The sequence below is a fragment of the Aspergillus uvarum genome (assembly GCF_003184745.1).
Source record: "Aspergillus uvarum CBS 121591 unplaced genomic scaffold BO82scaffold_17, whole genome shotgun sequence".
NCBI classification, from domain to species: Eukaryota; Fungi; Ascomycota; class Eurotiomycetes; order Eurotiales; family Aspergillaceae; genus Aspergillus; species Aspergillus uvarum.
Window position 1 is genome coordinate 307,683 of NW_020291314.1, and position 19,669 is coordinate 327,351.

The 19,669-nt window shown below is 51.5% G+C and overlaps 6 protein-coding genes across 6 annotated transcripts; all 6 read left to right on the forward strand.

Moving 5' to 3' along the window:
• Positions 1-1,807: 1,807 nt before the first annotated feature.
• Positions 1,808-3,307, forward strand: BO82DRAFT_411843 (uncharacterized protein; the record flags this gene model as incomplete). Its single annotated transcript, XM_025639811.1, has 4 exons — positions 1,808-2,027; positions 2,069-2,151; positions 2,202-2,747; positions 2,878-3,307. 4 exons carry the CDS (start codon positions 1,808-1,810, stop codon positions 3,208-3,210), a joined length of 1,182 nt encoding a protein of 393 aa, XP_025493532.1. The 3' UTR covers positions 3,211-3,307.
• Positions 3,308-3,978: 671 nt separating this feature from the next.
• Positions 3,979-5,000, forward strand: BO82DRAFT_353025 (glycoside hydrolase). Its single transcript, XM_025634856.1, has 2 exons — positions 3,979-4,689; positions 4,751-5,000. Exons 1-2 carry the CDS (start codon positions 3,990-3,992, stop codon positions 4,891-4,893), a joined length of 843 nt encoding a protein of 280 aa, XP_025493533.1. The 5' UTR covers positions 3,979-3,989; the 3' UTR covers positions 4,894-5,000.
• A 493-nt stretch (positions 5,001-5,493) lies between these two features.
• Positions 5,494-7,001, forward strand: BO82DRAFT_353027 (uncharacterized protein). The gene is made up of 2 exons (XM_025634857.1): positions 5,494-6,314; positions 6,375-7,001. The coding sequence occupies exons 1-2, from the start codon at positions 5,599-5,601 to the stop codon at positions 6,883-6,885; spliced, it is 1,227 nt and encodes a 408-aa protein (XP_025493534.1). The 5' UTR covers positions 5,494-5,598; the 3' UTR covers positions 6,886-7,001.
• A 561-nt stretch (positions 7,002-7,562) lies between these two features.
• On the forward strand, positions 7,563-9,596 carry BO82DRAFT_353028 (proline permease PrnB). Its single transcript, XM_025634858.1, has 2 exons — positions 7,563-8,038; positions 8,101-9,596. Exons 1-2 carry the CDS (start codon positions 7,870-7,872, stop codon positions 9,579-9,581), a joined length of 1,650 nt encoding a protein of 549 aa, XP_025493535.1. The 5' UTR covers positions 7,563-7,869; the 3' UTR covers positions 9,582-9,596.
• A 2,894-nt stretch (positions 9,597-12,490) lies between these two features.
• Positions 12,491-13,164, forward strand: BO82DRAFT_400727 (uncharacterized protein; the record flags this gene model as incomplete). Its single annotated transcript, XM_025639214.1, has 2 exons — positions 12,491-12,879; positions 12,963-13,164. 2 exons carry the CDS (start codon positions 12,491-12,493, stop codon positions 13,162-13,164), a joined length of 591 nt encoding a protein of 196 aa, XP_025493536.1.
• A 4,332-nt stretch (positions 13,165-17,496) lies between these two features.
• Positions 17,497-18,200, forward strand: BO82DRAFT_363514 (C2H2-type zinc finger protein; the record flags this gene model as incomplete). The annotated part of the gene is made up of 2 exons (XM_025636906.1): positions 17,497-17,921; positions 17,978-18,200. 2 exons carry the CDS (start codon positions 17,497-17,499, stop codon positions 18,198-18,200), a joined length of 648 nt encoding a protein of 215 aa, XP_025493537.1.
• Positions 18,201-19,669: the final 1,469 nt, after the last annotated feature.

The following is a 19,669-nucleotide window of genomic DNA, read 5'->3' on the forward strand; positions in this document are numbered from 1 at the left end:
CAAGCCAAAAGTATACAAGGTTTGAGATAACTCGGCCGTACGCTCGTACCATTATTGTGCTTCGAGGATTGCCACAGATTATCTGGAGAGTCACATCTTACCCCATGCCAGCTACGGGACACCATAGCAACCGAGTGGCAGCCCCGGAAAAAGTCATTCCCCACATCGTGCCAGTCCGTTCAACGCCTCAGTAATCTTTTTCCGAGATCCGAAGGCCGCTCTGTCGAAAATCACGGCGCCAAAGCTATGAACTTGCCGAATGCAGACCCAGCACGACGAGATGTTTTCTCTGAGGCCCGATCTGTCAAAGCAACGGTCTCCCGATCATCTGACAATCAGAATTACCGATGGTGTCAGTCGGAGACGCTGCCGAAAGAGTGAACTATCTCCGAGCCCTCTTTGATAATGACGACACTCCGGCAAAGCCCGCACAGCCCATGTTAATCAAGGGAGTTAATTTGCTCAGATGGGCAAGAAACCTTGACTTTTGACGCAGTGACATGATTCTTGAGGAACTTGCTTGTTTCTATCAAGCTACACTAGGTGATCATGCCATTCTCCTTGGTGCGTCACCTATCATCTTGATACACTTGCTTCGGGTATCTCCCGCATCCACTGGTTTTTCTGACAAAAGCACGTGGAAATTTGGCAGTCTGGAGAGAAAAATAGATCGAAGGTTCGAGGCCTCCATCTTGGCTGTACTTGACTTTCAATTTGAAGGTAGGGGGTTTTCACCGGTCGGGTGATCTCTTAAATCTTACTGGAAGAAGGTTTACTACGAGTACATGGCTTATTCAATTCTCGCAAATATTCTCAAGTGCCATGTGCACATCATACTCGTCATTGAGAATCTCGACATACGGTTAATATGTGTCTGCCAATGAAACCTGGCCGGAGCTTCGGGTTTCTTTCGGCATTTTCGCTCAAAGGAGAGCCAACTATCCCTATGTAGGTATGGAGAATAGATTCTTCGAGCAGCTCTCAAGTAGGGCACTTCGATAGATACGAGCGGTATTGAATGTAAGTTGCACGTCGAATCGTCCGACCACACATTTGTCGGACGACAAAGTTCCCCATACGTTGCCTTATACGATCCAATCCTCTAAAGCGAGCTTCGGGCAAACTTTGAGAGATGCTGGTCGCCTTGCAAATTGGCGTCTGATAAATGTTTTAGCTAAATATTCCTCTATCCCTTGATTTTCTCACTGTCACGGATGCAACCACGCAACGTCAGGATGAAGCCTGCAATTCACATCTTGATCTACCTACACACAATGCAGGGGTATCATACATGGTAGTCGGTCCTCCACAATGTGTAATCTTGCAGCTAATTCTCATGAGCACCAGGCGCTTGCAGCTTCAAAGTTATTATCACCAAATTCACTCCTGGAAGATGGATGGAGCATAATCCCTCAATCAACCATACACGATGGACTAGCCGAGGCCGCTCTTGTCCACGAAGCATCGCAAACTACACATAAAGCATCCGAACAAAATGACCTGAAGTTGCTTTTGTCTAATGGCAGTCTCAGGTGACTTCCACCAGAGCACAAACTGCTCCAGGCCGACCCACTATCGCAGTATCATGTCCAAATACAGACTAGCGCTAGCTGATCGCTGCCCGCGCGTTCCCGGGTAAATAAGCTTAGGGTTGTGGATAGTGTATACTCCTCAGACTCAAAGGAGAGATAATTATCGCTTTCATTCGCGTGAGTGTAGGAATGAAGTCTTCTAGCCTATTCAACTTTGCAGACTCTCATACCCTCACTAACTTTGTGTTTCCCCCGGAAATAGCTTGTCTTTTCCAATGTTACCTACCATACCTACCACCATTCTCATCGGCCTCGCGTGCAGCTCTCTGGTCAGAGCATCTACTGCAAACCTCAATGTATCAACTACCACTTTGACTCAGCTGGGATGTGATACAATGTGTCAGACTTACTTCGAAGCCGGGTTGGCCGCCGATGTCGAGATGTTCGGTACGAGCTTCGATTCCGATTTCTACAGCACCGAAAGCAACTTCACAGGTTCCATTGCAGGCAATCTGCTGAAGTTTGAAGCCATCGAGCCGAAACACTTAACGTGAGCACCGGAATGACCGCCTACCGCTTCCAATATACTACACGGGACTTGCACGACACCCTCATTCCCGTAACCGGATTCATCGGGATGCCATATACTTCGTTCCGACCCGACCCAAGTTTCCCGTGGTCGCCTATGCGCACGGCACCATTGGAGTCTTCACCGGCTATCCTCCCACCACCACCACCACCACAGATCTCTACGACTACCACAGCTGGAGTCTCCTGATTGAGGACGGGTACGCAGTCGGCGCGCCAGACTACGCGGGTCTCGGAAACAATGCCACCCTCCACGAATACCTCTCGTTCCCTGCCCACGCCAACGACCTCTACTACGCCATGGTCGCCGCGCGCAAGGCGTTACCCCATACCTTCACCTCAGAATGGATGAGCGTGGGCCACAGCCAGGGAGGCGGTGCTGTTTGGAAGCCTTCAAAGAGTGAGCTAGTCAAAACCCACGGCGCGGGAGAATACCTGGGTACCGTGGTTTTAGCACCCGCCAGCAGGATCTACGACATGACAGTGCTCACGGCTGAGACCATTCTGACAGGCAGCGGCTTTGCAAGCTACGATGCCACCTACGAAGCCCTCTGGCTGCCGCTCGCGCTCAAGCGCGTCATCCCCGGGATCGACCTCTCCTTCTTCTCCGACACCTTCCTCCAGCGCGTCCAGATCGCTGAGCTCGCGCAGGCATGCTACTAAAGCATCATGTCGCTGAGGTACGGCCGGACACTGTCAGAGATTATTACAAACACGAGTGCACTCGTGAACAATTGTCCCGTCTCAGGTGTGACAGAACGCAACGGCCCCGGCTAATGGGGGTGCTGCGGATACACCGAAGCTCATCGTTCAGGGACTAGAGGAAACCGCCGTCCTTCGGGAGATTACCGTCCGGTCGTTCAACGCGAGCTGTCTTTCGGGGAATAAGGTGCATATGAGCCTCGTGGCGGGCATGGACCATACCGATGTCTTCACGGCGAGTTCTCCTGGGTGGCTGGGGTTCATTCGGAATCGCTTCGCGCGGAAGTCGACCAGTGGCAGGTGCAGTGTGATCCAGCGTGCACCCTCTGACAGGGCTAATTTGGTGACGGAGGTTGAGTCAAGTGAAGTCACCAAGTCTCTGATGTAATTGATTACCGGGTCAATGCCCGGTACATGCCGGCTTTCATGAATAGGCACCAGCTTTGATTCGAAGTGAGACCAGAGAACTAGATATTCGGACTGGCTACTAGTCCATGTCTTAAGTCTTGCTCTTGTATAAGTCTGTCCCTGCGCAAACGCGGGAAGTGTCTGGAACCTATGCTCACCCTGCCAAGATTGGTTTCAAGTTTGACATCGAAGACCCACTGCTGCCCCTTGAGGCATATAACTGCTATCCTTCGTCATGGTGTGATCTTGTTGTGAAAGTACTATGAAGAAAGCAATTTCTGCACGGCATACGGCCCGACCGTCCAGGCAGATGAGTCTGCCCCTCAACCCCGCAACCACTAAACAACTCAATCGTCTTCCCCAGAAGTCATGCATCAATGCATGTCAGTCTAAAATGTGGCTAATTCAAGCGATGACTTGTCGCGGGTAAAGTGGAACAGACCCTCCACCACTCACGTCATCCGAAACACCAGCCGATCCGCCATTCCCAAATCAGCACGGACAAAACGCCAGCAGAGCCGAATTGATTAACTGCCCTGACGATCACCGTCTCTCCGTGCTACAAGCGGATGTCCAGTGGACTTCCTTCCCTATACGAAACAGACTCCCCTCGATCCTCAAGGAGCTTCTCATTTTAGAAACGGAGGATGGTCCGATTGCAATGGCCCCGAATCACGGTTCTATAAGAAGAGGCAGGTCGGCGCAGGAGGCAAGCATGATAGTTAGAGCCAGGCGACTCGACAACACCACAAAACCAAGATGAAGCTTTCTCACATGCTCCTCAGTCTCGCCAGCCTGGCGCTGGCGACGGCTCTTCCGCGGACGCCGAACCACAACGCGGCCACCACCGCCTTCCCCAGCACCTCGGGGCTGCACTTCACGATCGACGGCAAGACGGGCTACTTCGCCGGCACCAACTCGTACTGGATCGGGTTCCTGACCAACAACGATGACGTGGATCTCGTCATGAGCCAGCTGGCGGCGTCCGACCTTAAGATCCTGCGGGTGTGGGGGTTCAACGACGTCAACACCAAGCCCGCCGACGGGACGGTGTGGTATCAGCTGCACGCGAACGGCACCTCGACCATCAACACGGGCGCGGACGGGCTCCAGCGCCTCGACTACGTGGTGACCTCGGCCGAGAAGTACGGCATCAAGCTGATCATCAACTTCGTCAACGAATGGACCGACTACGGCGGCATGCAGGCCTACGTGACCGCCTACGGCGCCGCCGCGCAGACCGACTTCTACACCAACACCGCCATCCAGGCCGCCTACAAGAACTACATCAAGGCGGTCGTCTCGCGCTACAGCAGCTCCGCCGCCATCTTCGCCTGGGAGCTGGCCAACGAGCCCCGCTGCAACGGCTGCGATACCTCGGTCCTGTACAACTGGATCTCCGACACGTCCAAGTATATCAAGTCGCTGGATTCGAAGCACTTGGTCACAATCGGCGATGGTCGGTTGACCTAGATCATATCCCGTTTCCCCATCCGACGCTAACGGTTTTCATCAAACAGAGGGCTTCGGTCTCGACGTCGACTCCGACGGCAGCTACCCCTACACCTACGGCGAGGGATTGAACTTCACCAAGAATCTGGGCATCTCGACCATCGACTTCGGTACTCTGCATCTGTACCCGGATAGCTGTATGTTGTCTTGACATGCTGAATAAGAAGTCGGTGATACTAACATTGTTCGCAGGGGGCACCTCCTACGACTGGGGCAACGGCTGGATCACCGCCCACGCGGCCGCCTGCAAGGCTGTGGGTAAGCCGTGCCTGCTGGAAGAGTACGGAGTGACCTCCAACCACTGCGCCGTGGAGAGCCCCTGGCAGCAGACGGCCGGAAACGCGACGGGGATCGCCGCCGATCTGTACTGGCAGTATGGCACCACGTTCAGCTGGGGCCAGTCCCCCAACGATGGGAACACCTTCTACTATAACACCAGCGACTTTACGTGCCTGGTGACGGATCACGTGGCGGCCATCAATGCGCAGTCGACATAGACTGTTGGTGAGGAAGGAACAAGCATCCTAGGAGGGGACTAGCAAAGGACTGCGGTGGAGAGATTGAATAAAATATTTAGCCAGTGATTCTGATTGTTTGAGATATCTCCACTTGTAAGAGGCAAAGATAGCTGGTAGTGGGGATCGTAAGGTAGTTTATTTATAGGGCGGGAAGCGCCAAGGCCAAGGCTGAAGCGCCACAGCAGCTCCGCCTCGTTTCTCGAGGCTACACTTTCTAACGTTACCTCATGTACTGCGCATTATGTGTCCTCTTTGCAACAACGACACTTAACATGCTAGCCATATCCTCCGCAACACCCCGATAGTATTCCTCAAAGCCTACTTTTGCCCCCCACAAAATGGGCAACCCCACCGCTCCACCCCCGTCGTACGAAGAAACCATCGCCGCTGGGCCAGTCACCCCTCAACCACCGCAGCCTTCGGCGCCCTCTACGACCAACCCCCCTCCACCTCCTGTCCCTCGACCTAGCTCCAATCGCACCACCTCCGATGCGGGAGACAAGCGCAGCGTCATGCTGGACTCTGCCCTCAGCGAAGACCCGTCCGCCCTCTACGCGTTGATCGTGCGCCAAGCCCGGACCCCTCCGCGACCGTATCTGACCGTCCGCGGCTCCCACACCGAGACCCGCGAGGAGTCGACTAGTACCGACAGCACCAGCAACAACAGCAACAACAGCAACAATAACAACAAGAGCACGCGGAACGAGACGGTCGTCGACTTTGACTTCAAGATCGATCTCTACAAGTACATGGTCCGCGACTACGACGCGGTGCCCGACTACGAAGACGAGGTCGACGCGGTTGCAAACGACGAAGAGGATCGCGATAGCTGGCGGGTGTGCAGTGTGGTCCGCGATGGGGACGGGCAGGAGGCGTATCGCGGGGGTCGCTCCCGGTCGGAGACCTGGGCCGGTCACACGCGTCGATCTGGCGGAGGACATGTGGAGGATGCGTCCGAGGGGGAGATTGTGGGTCTGGTGGGCGAAGAAGGCGAGGAACCTGGATTGATGGGCTGGTGTGACCGGTTCTGTCTGGATCCCGGGCCGGTCAAGTCGTATGTGCCCCCTTCCTTTTGGCTGGGGTGGTTCAGCCTCGTACTAATCTGAGCGGTAAGGTTTCGCTTCACGAGGAGCATTGTCGGCTTCGACGTGGCCACCCTCCGCTCCCTCCTTATCTCCCACCTCCGCAACCTCAACTATCACGGGAACATCGATATCTCCATCACCCTCGCCAATAAGGAGCTGACGATCTACTCGCCGCACTGGATCAATGAGCTGCGCAACAACTCCTTGGCCTACTGGTTCTGCATCATCCTGCAGCTCTGGATCATCACCTGGCCCGTCATTTGGTTCCTCGAGCATCGCTACGACGTCGTCCGCGCAGTCTGGTACTTCTCCCGCGTCTGGGGGTCGCAGACGGTCTATGCGTGTCATCGCGATGAGGCGGCCATCGCGAAGGAGCTGGCGCCCATCGTCACGCAGGCGGCGTGGGAGCGACGGAGGGATGGGAAGATGCTGAGTGCGCACGAGATGGATCTGCTACGGCAGTTGGGGACGGAAGGGAGCGAACGTCGCGTGGTCATGGTGTCTTGGGACCACATTGGTGGGTGGGGGAGGGATTCCTAACCGTAAGGAGCATGATTGAGTTGTTGACGATACCCTATTTGATACTCTGGATTTTTGTGTCGTCTAGACCAGCGATACAGTATAAGACTAATGACCATTGACGAATTGATTATTGCCTATTGTGGTTTTTTTGGTGTTTTGAGCGACCGCTTATAATCATCCACTGTGCATTGGCCGAGTCTCTGGGACTGCCAGCTGATTTGATCCAACCGAGGTTCGCGATTTGCCGGTATTCACTCCAAGCGAGCCCGCCAAGAAGTATGTCATCTCGCTTAACAATCTCGTGAGTCCTCGAGGTCACTGAGGTTAAGGCTTCGAATACCAGATATGTTACCCGGCCCGGTCGTCGGACCGGTCAAGTGGCTTTTTCAACGGCCAGCCACTGGATCAGGGGTCCTTAGACCCTGGAGGGGGAGGGCTGAGAACAGATAAGATGCGCAGCGACATGCTAGACCCGACAGGCGGAAGGGCGGGCTAGCAGAGGACGCGGATTGGATAGCGCCAGCCATGCGACGGAGGGATTCAGCCTTCCAGAAGCCCTGACGGTTCACGTTTTAAGGATGGAGTCCTTGTTAGAAAGCAGGAAGATAAGCGACGCTGAAGTCGGTTAGTGTGATGACTGTGGCGCAGCTCTCACCACTTCTCAACAAGCCAACGCAGTGACCGATTGGGCTTCCCCGCATCTTCTTATCGCTTAATCTTCCACGCCTCTCTCTGTGTTACATTCGACCTGATTGAGGGGATTCATCTCACTCGTCACAATCTCGCACACTCACTCTTGCCAAGGTTGACTAACGGCTCAGTCTATGGTCCAGAGAAAACTTACGATCTGACGCTTATAATCGATGAGGTCGCACGACGTGATTTCTTCGTCACTCGAAATGCACGTCCACCGGATTTCCCCCAGTTGTCTTTACAACTAACCATCTTCCCCCGGATTTCTCTCTGCTCCCACCTAACGTGTCCGCCATCATCATCATCATCATGGTTACCCATGAAAAATCCTCGGGGGTTACCCCCTCGCGCCCTGGCCCAGAGGTTGCGACCATGGATGTCAAGCCCGGCACGATGATCGAGCGCGAGTTGTTCGATGAGCGCTACAAGCCCACCCAGCGTGGCCTCAAGAGCCGTCATGTCCAGCTCATGGCGCTAGGTCTGTTCGGCTGCCACGACCACAGTACTGCATCACTGAGCTGACCCTTCCATGACTTGTAGGAGGTACAATCGGCACCGGCCTCTTCGTCGGATCAGGACAAGCGCTACACATCGGAGGTCCCCTGTCGCTGTTGCTAGGATACATTTTCATCTCGGGGCTCGTCTACGCGCTCGTCACCGGCCTCGGGGAGGTCGGGGCCTATCTCCCGACTCACGGCGCAACCATGGCCCACCACTCCGTCCGCTACGTGTCGCGCAGTCTGGGCTTCGCCATGGGCTATCTATACTGGTACAGTCTGGGGATCCTGGTGCCGTACGAGATCGTCGCCGCCTCCATGGTCATCGACTACTGGCACCCGAACGTCAACCTCGCCGTCTGGATCACGATCATGCTGGTGGTGATCGTCCTCTTAAACTTCCTGCCCGTGCGCTTCTACGGGGAGACGGAATTCTGGTTCGCGGGCATCAAGATCATCACGCTGGTCGGCCTGCTGCTGCTGGCGTTCATCCTCTTCTGGGGCGGCGGGCCCAACCGCCAGCGCCTGGGGTTCCACTACTGGAAGGATCCCGGCGCGATGAACACCTACCTCGTGCACGGGGACGCCGGCCGCTTCGTCGGCCTGCTGCAGTGTGTCGTCAAGTCGGCGATCGCGTTCATCTTCGCGCCCGAGCTCATCGTCATCAGCGGCGGCGAGATGGAGTCGCCGCGGCGCAACCTCCCCAAAGCCGCGCGACGATACATCTACCGGCTGGTCATCTTCTACATCCTGGGCGCGCTCGCCATCGGGGTGATCTGCTCGTCCAACGCCCCCCAACTGATCAACGGCACCGGCACCGACGCCAGCTCGTCGCCCTGGGTGGTCGCGATCTCGAACGCCGGCATCCCCGTGCTGGACAGCATCGTCAACGCCGCCATCCTAACGTCGGCCTGGTCTGCCGGCAACTCGTTCCTGTACATGTCGTCGCGCTCGCTGTACTCGCTCGCCGTCGCCGGCAACGCCCCGACCATCTTCAAGACCTGCAATCGCTGGGGCGTGCCCTACCTCGCCGTCAGCGTCTCCGCCCTCTTCGCCCTGCTGGCCTACATGGCCGTCGGCAGCGGCAGCTACACCGTCTTCAACTGGCTTATCAACTTCACCAACACCTCCGGCTTCATCTCCTGGATCTGCTGTAGTGTCGTGTACTTCCGGTTCGATAAGGCCATCAAGGCCCAGGGCCTCGAGAAGCCCTACGCCTCGCGCCTGCAGCCCTACGGCATGTGGTTCGGGCTCGTCGGCTCCGTGTTTCTGATGCTCATCAACGGCTTCACTTGCTTCTTTCCGTCGGAGTGGTCCGCCAGTAACTTCTTCACCGCGTATATCGGCATCCCTGCGTTCGTGCTGCTGTATGTCGGGCATCGCGTGGTCTTTCGGTCCGATCCGTGGGCCTGGAAGCCCTCTGAGGTCGATTTGGTGTCCGGGTTGCAGGAGATTCTGGAGGCGGAGCGGCCGCCTCGGCCGAGGGAGACGTGGGCGCAGAAGTTGCGGGTGTTGATTGAGTGATTCTGTGATTCTAGGGTGGGTTGGTGGGTGGGCCAAAGAGTGGTCTTCGTCCTGGGCATGGTCGTGTCGCATAGATTCGGTTGAAATCGAGGTCGAGACCGTGGAATCTAATACTGAAGGTATCCGTATCTGCTGATCTGCTTCGAGTCCGTAGGGTAGGCTCTATGAGCGTTTGCGTTATTGTCATCGAATAATGGACCACTTACTAGCATCTGACGCATTACAACAAGAGATCTTCAAGTAGTTTATTCAGTCTTGACCGCAGGTACAAGCCAGTGCAGGATTCATCAGTTATAAGTTAAGTACTTGCTAGACCGATAGCCCAGCCGTAGTTGCGCTAGCTGTTTCGGAACTTGTTTGCTTCTTTCGGTTGGCGCCTGCGGGCCATAGGAGGCCGGCAACGTGGCTGCGCTGGGCTGGGTTGTGCAGCAGTGCATGAATCACAACTTCGGACCTTTTGAAACTCTTCTACGGAGTACTAACCGCTGCGCTTTCGAAGTCTGTTGCATTCGTGCGTTCGGTGTGTCTTCTTCGCTGATTACACACTCCCAGATGACTGCCTTCGCTGGATAATCTGATGATTCTTAACGATGTTCTATAGGACTTTCTTGCAGCAAAGTGTGGCCACTGAAAGAGTAGGTCATGTTGGTAACTGGGTTGCTAGCAATCATGGTTCCTCTCGAGAAATCCGACCCTCTCAAAGTAGGGTGCACTCACTGAAAATAATAATATCCGTTTTAAAAGTCTCTTTTTTATTTTCCTAATCAAGGATAAAACAAATGTTGCGCAATTATATCCTTAATGCGGTAACATGCTCAAGGAACAAAAAGAGTCGACTACAACCCACCCGGGTCTCGTTCCATCACCTTGGCTTTGTTGATTCAGCTGACCCGCTTTGATCTGTCAACCCGCCCTACAGTTCCGTGGTTTGTTATTCCGATTTATCGCGAGCTAGCATATCCAGCTCTGATTATCGGGCTCTTTTGAAGATCAGGCATGGAGGTTTCTTTGGCCGGGTCTGGACCCAGCGCGGGAACCTGTTCTTCCAGGAACAACACCTATGGCCGACCGGGTTTGTGGGAAATGAAGGGAGGTGTGGTTGGTGCAGCTGATGCAACTTTCGTCTGATGGCCAGCCAAGGCTCTAGTCTGCACGATCAACTTGAACTTGTTCAGTCGGGACACTGCCCCCTTTTCTGACTGCAGCTACACTACAAGACCTTATAGCTATAGTATAGTTTAGAAAAGGTCTAGAAGCAGTTCCTACCATTCCCTTGCCCTACGACGACACTGTGCGGACGGACCCAAGAGAGACCCAGGGCAACAGGCGTGTTGCCTGGAGTGAGGCGATGCCGACTTTCCGACAATGCAGGCTCCCCCTCGTTCCACCAAGAAGTCGCTTGAGCTTTGCAGACCGCACCGTGGAGACGCCCACTCCGATTTATACTTTGTTGATGTGTGCTCAAGATTGTCGTCAAGTCCGTGGGAGCGGTGAAGATGCAGGCAGGCCTCGCTCCCCTTCTGGAAAATGATGCATGTTCCCCTCACCATGTCAAATCATCTACATGCTAGTATCCAGAAATGTAAAGAATGGATTTTTTCCCCCTTTATTTGCTTACCTTTATCCAGATTCGCGAGGAGAAATACCTTAGAAATAGGAAAATAACTTAGAGTGGATTCCCGATCCATTTCCTTCTCTTTAATCTCTAATACGTCTACAAGACAGGACTCTACGTCAGTGCCGTCATTATACCATCTGGCTGTCATTACCATGAGATCTTTTTCCTGAGACTCAGGTGTGCAGAATCAAGGCGTCAATGGATGCGGCACTGTTCAGTTTACTGTCCCGCAGGCAGTGGCAGTGGCAGTGGCGGCGCGCCCTCTTGAAAGAGCGGAGAGAGCACCAACTCCTCAATACTATAATAACTACGTAGCTAAGTTATTGACAGACTCGCAATCTTGCCTTTCTAATGTACCCCAATGTTGAGGTGCATTTTCTTAGAATACCCTTTCATAGGGCGTTGTAGGTCAAGCCGGTATTGAGATATTTGTCCGTCAGAATAGGTTCAATAAAATTGATCCCCGGGAAATATATTCTTTTCTTCATCAACTCCACTTGAAGGACAGGAAAGCAACTGAACTGGATGCATAGCTCGCCGAGAACGTGCGCACAGATTGGGCTAATTTCTTTTTGTAGTTCGGGTGTTCGGGCGTTGGCTGGCATGTTCAGGAGTCCGGGCGATCTGTTGTTACATCTGGCGGGTGGAGTTCTGCAACGCTGGGAGAGAAAAATAATAGGTATCTCCCCAGTCAGGCGCTGAAGAATGCCTTCCCTAGATTGGTGGTGCCGAGGTTTTTCCTCGGCAACAGCCTATAATGCAGCTCATGGCGGGGACTGGAATCACCCGCAGACTACGGATAACTTAGCGGGTATGTAACTATGTATCAGGTGCATGAGTTTTTCCTCAGACCCCATGGCCATTAGTGAGTACCTGCACAGCTTCATCTTGATTGGATCATTGCTGCAATGACAGCTGGGTAGACTCAGGGAATCCTTTGACAAGCCTAGGCGTGCTGCGCATTTGATGAGTACCGAGTAGCTAGATGGCATCATTAAGAACTGCAGCGATCGATCTTTTCTGGCAAGACCAAGCCCTTCCGGACCAATCTGGTCCATTGACGAGTGAAGAAGTAAATTTCCAACATTGAAAATCCATGCTGTTTATCCTGTGCCTACTTTGCCTTATTTCCTTGATCCTGGGCTGCGGGCGTTCCTGAGCTCATGCTTCTATTCATTGCCAACAAGACTAGTATAAATTCTCCCGACTGCCCCCAGACACTCGAATTCAGCATCGACACATTCTTTAAACATCTCACAGGCACAAGTTCTCGCGGTCGGATATCATAGTCATGCCCGATACCCCCAACTTCCCAGATGAAAACGATCCTACTCCTTACTCTGAGTTCGAAGAAGCAATGTTAGAGTGGGCTGACTTCATGGAAGAGAGACATGGCTGGTTCAATTTTGACCCCATGCAGAACTTTGACTCCATGGCGCAGACCCCGACACACATTGATCTGCAACTTGATGGCCAACAGCACCCTCAGATTTCGCCGACAGCCCACGCTGGACGCTCCCCCCAGGTGAGGGAACGCGCTAGGTCGATCCGCAGCCTTCGCCGACAACATTATCCTTCTGCTGTCCGTGTTCCAGGTCAACAGTTACCTGGCGCACAGGACGTGTCGCCTCGTAGCAGGAACACTGCTCGTCCAGCGCTTGCAGCAGAGCATCGCGATAGGTAGAGTGCCCACCCCCTTTCACTCCCCCTTCCCCTTCCCGGGTCAACCTTCACAGCTAATCCAGGACTGCATCGACATCTAGCCCCGTCCAATGCGACTGGAGAGGCTGCGGCACCCGCCCAACCTTCAAGCGAACAGCCGACCTCTGGCGACACATCAAATCTCTCCATCTATGGCCGGGCTCGTACGTCTGCCCTGATGAAGGATGCCGTGACAGGTTTAACCGCGACGACAACCGCCATGACCACGCAATGCGCATGCACGGGCATCAGGGTCCTCGCTAGTGATCCTTCCTTCTACATGAATGGGTTCTTGTACTGTCATACGGCTATCCAAGCGACAAACATTGCTGTTGTTGGTCGTTTTTATCAATGCTCTTCTTGTTGTTCTTAGTGTTGTTATTATCATGGCTTTTGTTACTGCTACACGCGTGATTTGAGATATCCTGGTTGTTTTTATAGATGTTATGATTCTTGTGATTTATCAAATAGATGTTGTTATTGTTGTTCTTGGTGTTGTAATTACTTATATCTCTTTTTAGTTATAATTAATTATTAGTAAAGCCTATTGTAACCTATGTTCTTGCTTTGTCAGCTGAGAGTACCATTGTGCCTGTTATGGATGACCAAGGAGAATAAGGGGATTGAGCGGTCAGGCAGGCTGTGGAAGGTAAGAAGCATAATCCGTTCGAATAAGTAAAGAACCATCGACGATAAGAGCTTCGCATTTACCCCCTCAGGAGGACCAAAAAGAGGGAGGGGGGTTGTATACCACCTTTTTGCAGGGTCATAGTGGTCGAAAACCTTTAGAGATTCTCATAAGTCATATCTATGCTCAGGATACAGAAGAGATGTTGCAAGTGACGTATGCGCATAGAGAAGCAAGAAATCCAGAGGGGAAGGGTTAAAAATCACATGACCGAAGTTAGCTGCCCGCCGCCTGAAAGCAGGAGTAAATCCATGCATTGCGATGTCAATGAAGAGAATGCCAATCATATTGCTCTAGCCCTGCCAAGTGGAATGTCCGACAGCGCAGGAGCCGCCATCTACCGGGTAGCACCTTAAGTATCACGCCGATCTAGTGAGTTCACTGGGCCACGAGAAGCGAAAGGTACAAGATCAGTGGGGCGATTGTTGGGGAGGAGAATGGGGTGGTTGATTGCGCCGACTTGGGCACAAGCATCGGACAGAACAAAAAGACGTATCAAGCAGACAAATGTACCTCGCGTCACCGAGCCCCAGGGAAGATACTCGTATCCCAGGACTGTGGAGCTGGACCCAACCCGTGGAATGCGACCACGAGTGCCTTTTTTTTTTCTTTTTTTCTCTTTTTTTTGATTAAAGATAAGAAGCTTAGAATGGGTGACACGACACCACGGGAGGACGGTCCATCCGCCGACGAACCGCCGCTAATAGCCGATCTGGAGCCGTGTTTCTAGGAGTCTGGGCCCACGTTCCCCCGTTCCCCGGTCGGCGGATCGATGTATTTTGGGGGAATATAAAAGCAAAAGCAAGATTGTACAGTACATTGCATAAGAAATATGCAGAAAATATATTCCTCCACGAACTACACAACCCACTAGCTCAGAAATGCCAACATCAAGACTAGTGGTGCTCTTTTCTCCCCTGATCGGTACTGCTCGTGCAACTCTTCTCATTTCAGCTCTCCTGAGGCATCGGAATCTCGGCCAGAGTCACGGGATACAGTAATCACACTATACATACAGGCGAAGTCTCAGCCGAGACGCTAGGATTTGTCCATGCTCGCAAATGGGTTGAGATTGAGTGCATAGCCTACTAGTGAGGGGGCAATGAGTAATCAACAGTGCACTCTGCAGAACACCAGACGCTGGCGAGACTCTCTTCATCATAGTAAAATTTGTATTACCGACCAAGCCTGTGAATAGTGCCGAGGACCTAGTTGGAACTTGGCTATCTCATGCTTACCTCGTGTTTAAGGGTCCGTTGGGTGGATACTTTGTGTTGCTTCAAGATACTATACTTTGGCACTGTAGACTCACCCCACGAAAGATGGAGGTGTGTAGTATTTTCGGGCGGTTGAGAACCCAGCCACACCTTCTTGTGTACATAATTGAATCCGAGGCTTGTTGAGGCGTCACTGCATAATAAGTGCTTGGAGGGCGTGCTTGGTCCGAGAAAGCACATCAGCGCGCCTTTAGCCGCGGGTAAAGCGGAGTCACCGGCAGCATGAAATCCTGGCAAAGCACTTCATGTGGACAATGATTATGTTCAAATCATCGCTCGAGGTTCAACATCCGTTGGATTTGTTATGTGTATGGAGCGTTGCTGAGCGGCAACTATCTTTCGTCCCTTATTCTATAGTAAGATGTCACCCATAAATGGGAAAGCAAGCCACGGAGCTAAAAAAAAAAAAATAAAAAAGAAAAAAGAAAATAAAAAAAAGTACTTTATGGCCTCATGAATCATGTCTAACAGAGATAGATCTTTTTAACATCAATTTCAGTCGAGCTTGTGGCTCAAGTAGTAGGTCGTGACGAGGTAAGGTGCGATTTTGGTGATTGGGCACGGTACCCCTGCTCACCTCAACTGGGTGGGTGGAGACAACTCCCGAGTCTCGTGCTAAGAAAACCTAAAAGCTATCCGCGATGCTTATTTGGCGAAGACGGGCAGGATAATCAATGGAAAGAGTTCTGAGCCGTCTCACCTTGGCACTTGCTATGAACAGTCCGTCACACCGCTTGTGCGGAGAGAGAAAACCCAAGGATTGGATGATTACTAAAGATGGATCTGGACAGTACATCCGAAATCAGGGCTGACTGGGGCTCTAAATATTCTTATGTTATTCCCATCTCGCGCAGTATAAGAGATCGCCTGCTTTAAGATGAAGGAGGCCAGGTGCATTCACCAATGAAACGTCAAAGTTTCCATGCAATTCGTTGGCAGATGATATTAGTGCCCCGCAATGTGTTTCAGGGTCACATTAGACTAAGCCACCAAAGTTGAAAGGAGGGTCAGATACGTCGTGCTTGTCTACATGCTTGTTTAGTCTTTTTTCTTTTTTTTTTTTTTTTTTTTTCACCAATTTTGTCTTTCTTTGGCCAGAACGTGCTCTTGATGCGGCTCTTTCCTGTAAGTATTCGTGAGCATCTACGTGCCATCTGCTCTTCCCGGGATACGCGCAACATTACCAAAGTCGGAGATCTGCAATATATCTCACTTGGTAGTCAGGAACACCTAACTCCGGCTGGATCAGGTTAATATAGCCTTTCACGCCCCACAGTCCCCTAACCTCTGTTATCCAGTCTTCCGAAATGTGTATAAGCAACTAGGTAGATAAATGAATTAATGCAAAAGCTAGGTGCTCTGCCAAGTGACTATCATACTTGAGGTACGGTATGTTCGTACCAAAGGTAACCTGTGTTTTGTGTTCTCCCAAATCAGGACTCCGTACTCTTGCCCAGTTCACCCAACATAACCCGATCACTGATTCGGTGAGCCTATCTATGGCTCAAGGTTGACACCACAAGTACCCGGTTGGACTCAAAGCAACGTCGGAACTAAACTGTACCCACTCCTCCAAGTTATTAACAAGTTAGAAGCAGGCAGTGCGCGCTTTGCGTATGAGTGGAGTGTCTTTTCTTGGCAGATGTGGGTTTCAAGTAGTCATCATAAGAAGCTCGAGATGTAGTGCATTGGCGTAGTATGCAACCTGTCCAATCGCTTGACTTCTTGGTCAACGTGGTAAGTTTGGTAAGGCTTAAAGGTTGAGAAGTTTAGAAATGTTGGGAGGTTCGATAAGCTGGGTTCAAATGAGGTACTTTGTCCATTCCCCCAGCTGGAGGGGCGTTTGTCGGAAACGGGTTCTAGTCCCGGAAGATCCTTCGAGCGGGTGGGTATTACACACACCGGATAGCTTCTCGCGCTTATTGGAACGGGTACCTGGATTGAGGCTTGGATAGAGCTTTCTCAGAATCCCTTTGTTCTGGCGGCCAAAAGACCAAGATCAGAGGGACTCCCCAGGAGCCATCTATGAAGACAGACGTTGACGATATTTCCACACCACTAGCATAATCTCAGGGTATGGCTGCAAAGTACGCTATCTGGCATCACTCTATTTGGAGGAGCTTTAGTCTACTGTCGCCAAGACTTTATCAGGTAATGTAGGGCAGCTATCACAAAAACGATTGCGGTATGAGACAAGGCTATGGACGCGATAAGCAAAAGTCGGAAATGAAAAAATCATGAGTCTTCGCCTCTCAGCATACTGCAGTTTATGGACTCCTAGCCGTAGGCAGAGGACATCACTACGACAACAATCATAGCACTTGGATCTGGCAGCCTAGCCTTGGAATCCCTGTCGGTACTAACCTGTTAGGTTTTAACTTCAGAGCGATAGATTATAGGAAATAACAAGACTTGTAGAAGAAAACACTTTCAAAAAGGGTGGAAGGAAAATGTATCTCTTGCTCGAGCATGAATGTCTTCCCTTGTGTTCTCTGGCTGAGGTGCCTCCAATCTTGCTCTTATATCCCCCAGTAAGCGTTCAAACCAGAAGCCATCGCTTCATCACGCAAAGCCCAAAGCTTAGACGGCGAAGGGGTGTCTAGCTTGGCTGTTTACGGTTTGAACCCACACATGCTTGACATGACTCCTACTCCTTGTGCTACCTCAAGCCCGCTGGGCCTCGATAGCTATCATTCCAATGCCTACAATGAGAACGTGAAGTTGAATTTGCAGGTATTGGATGAAGGATTATTGAGTGAGGGTGTATTCAACCAAGCAGCGACAATTGATCCTCGACTCACCAGCCTTGACTGGCAGTGGAGTGCGGAGAGTTTAGGGATTGAGATGGACACGGTGCGATCTATGCATACTTTGATGGGGGCCTCACAAGGAGTCTCGTATATGAGTGAAGCCACTTCGGGCTGCAATGTGCAAACGGTGACGGCAAACAAGCAGGTCACTTCTGCTCAACTTTCTCAGAGACCCCGATGTGATGACTCCTTCCCAGCGAACGCTCATAATAGTGGTCAGATTGCTATTGCACAACACGCTCGCAGGTGAGTCTAGCATCATGCGACTTTTCTGATAGCCCTTGACTAACCGTTGATGATAGAAGCACAGATACCACCATTTACCGTTGCCCATACTGCGAGTATACAACCAAATCTCGAAGAAAATGGAATCTCAGGAGACATATTGAGGACATGCACACGTCGTCGAAGCCATACTATAGGTGCAAAAACCGTGGCTGTAATGGTTTCTTCAAGAGGGAGGATAATTTGAAAGCTCATATTCGAAAGAAACACCGGTATTCCGGGCCTGGAAATGGTCGGTAGTACGATGGAACAGTATTTATTTGGTTCTGGAAAAAATGTGAGCGATTCATCGGCATGGACGAACTTGCCCACGTTTGGGCTTTGAAATAAGTGAGTCTTTAAAGTCAAGATACTCATAAATTCCGAAATACGAAGTCCGCAATAAATGTTTATATGAATCTAGTTTTCAATACTAACTCTGCTCATTGAAATCTCTCAAGTGCTTAAGTAGAATCAAGATTCATGATAGTCTGCTTCATATTTCCGCAATTCTGGCTTTTTCACAAGCAGCTGTCTCATGCACAAAGTAGTACATAGCAGACGACTATAAGCACGGCGAGGAAACAAAGAGAGGTCAAGCTATAAAGTGTCAAATATAGTAAGAGTACTTATTACAGTCACTTCACTGGCCCTGAGGGGCAGAATAGTATCGAGCAGTCTGAGAATAGTACTGTACATACACGTCTCGATTGATTAAGTGAATCTACTCTTCAAAATGTTGACAGGGCAGCCAGAGCCCCTTGCATCCGATGTGCGCTGACAGATGACTCTCAGCCTGAAGCAGTGATACTATTGGGTGTAATGCCTGAGGCATACAAAGATATAGTATCAGCCTATCATACCTCGCCCCTTCGATTCACTCCAGCAAGGGGGCCTACCTAGCCTAAACCAATGAACCACAGATGCCTCGGGCAAGTTACCGTGCCTAGAAGTTAGAACGTGGGGTCAAATGTCTACTGGGTACTGTACACATAGAGAACACCACGGCTGCATCATGAAGCATTTCAAAAAAGAAAAGGTCAGAGACCTATTTCAACGACCGTTAATCTTCTAATATTAAGCCCACTCAACATTGTACTAACTATCAAATTATGAATTTGGTGTCACTCGAGGTTTCCCGGGTAGCTAGCTGTAGGAGTGGGTGTGAGGCAAGATGCATAGATTAACCGGCGAGCGAGACCTGGCAAGGTCTACCGATTTTGCTTTCCGGACTCGATCCGGATCACAGTACGTGATCAGTGCAGGTCCTTATCAAAAATGGGGGCCGGTCGATTTGCAAAGCCTTAAGTCAATGATAAGTGCAAGCCTACTCTTGTCAGAGACAGAGTCCCAGCGAACGGATCCGATCTGAATTCTGAGAATGGGTATAAAGGAAGACCACTTCGGGTGAGGCGGGCGATGTGGCTGTCTTGACTCTGTATACCGTTGTCTTAGATATGCAAAGACGTTCGCTTATCTTCTGTGCTGTCAGCTCACGCTTTATACAGATTCTTCCCACGTTTTCCATGCGCAAGCCTCTACACTTGGATTGCTGCGTAGAGAGTCAATCAAGTCGTGACCCTAGATCAGGAGCCCATTAGGTCGCATACGTCCGACGTCAACTCTACGGAGAGCACCACTTCTCAATATTTTTCTAGTTGTCAATGAACAAGCAGAGATTTCGAAAATGATGACAAAGCATCTTGACACCAGTCAGTTCATCACGATCG

Bases quoted from the DNA above. Each gene is read 5' to 3' on its own strand.
- BO82DRAFT_353028 (XM_025634858.1), top strand. From the start codon at position 7,870: ATGGTTACCCATGAAAAATCCTCGGGGGTTACCCCCTCGCGCCCTGGC. The intron at 8,039-8,100 runs GTCTGTTCGGCT...CATGACTTGTAG, and splicing joins TGTCCAGCTCATGGCGCTAG to GAGGTACAATCGGCACCGGC.
- BO82DRAFT_353025 (XM_025634856.1), top strand. From the start codon at position 3,990: ATGAAGCTTTCTCACATGCTCCTCAGTCTCGCCAGCCTGGCGCTGGCG. The intron at 4,690-4,750 runs GTCGGTTGACCT...TTCATCAAACAG, and splicing joins CTTGGTCACAATCGGCGATG to AGGGCTTCGGTCTCGACGTC.
- BO82DRAFT_353027 (XM_025634857.1), top strand. From the start codon at position 5,599: ATGGGCAACCCCACCGCTCCACCCCCGTCGTACGAAGAAACCATCGCC. The intron at 6,315-6,374 runs GTATGTGCCCCC...CTGAGCGGTAAG, and splicing joins GATCCCGGGCCGGTCAAGTC to GTTTCGCTTCACGAGGAGCA.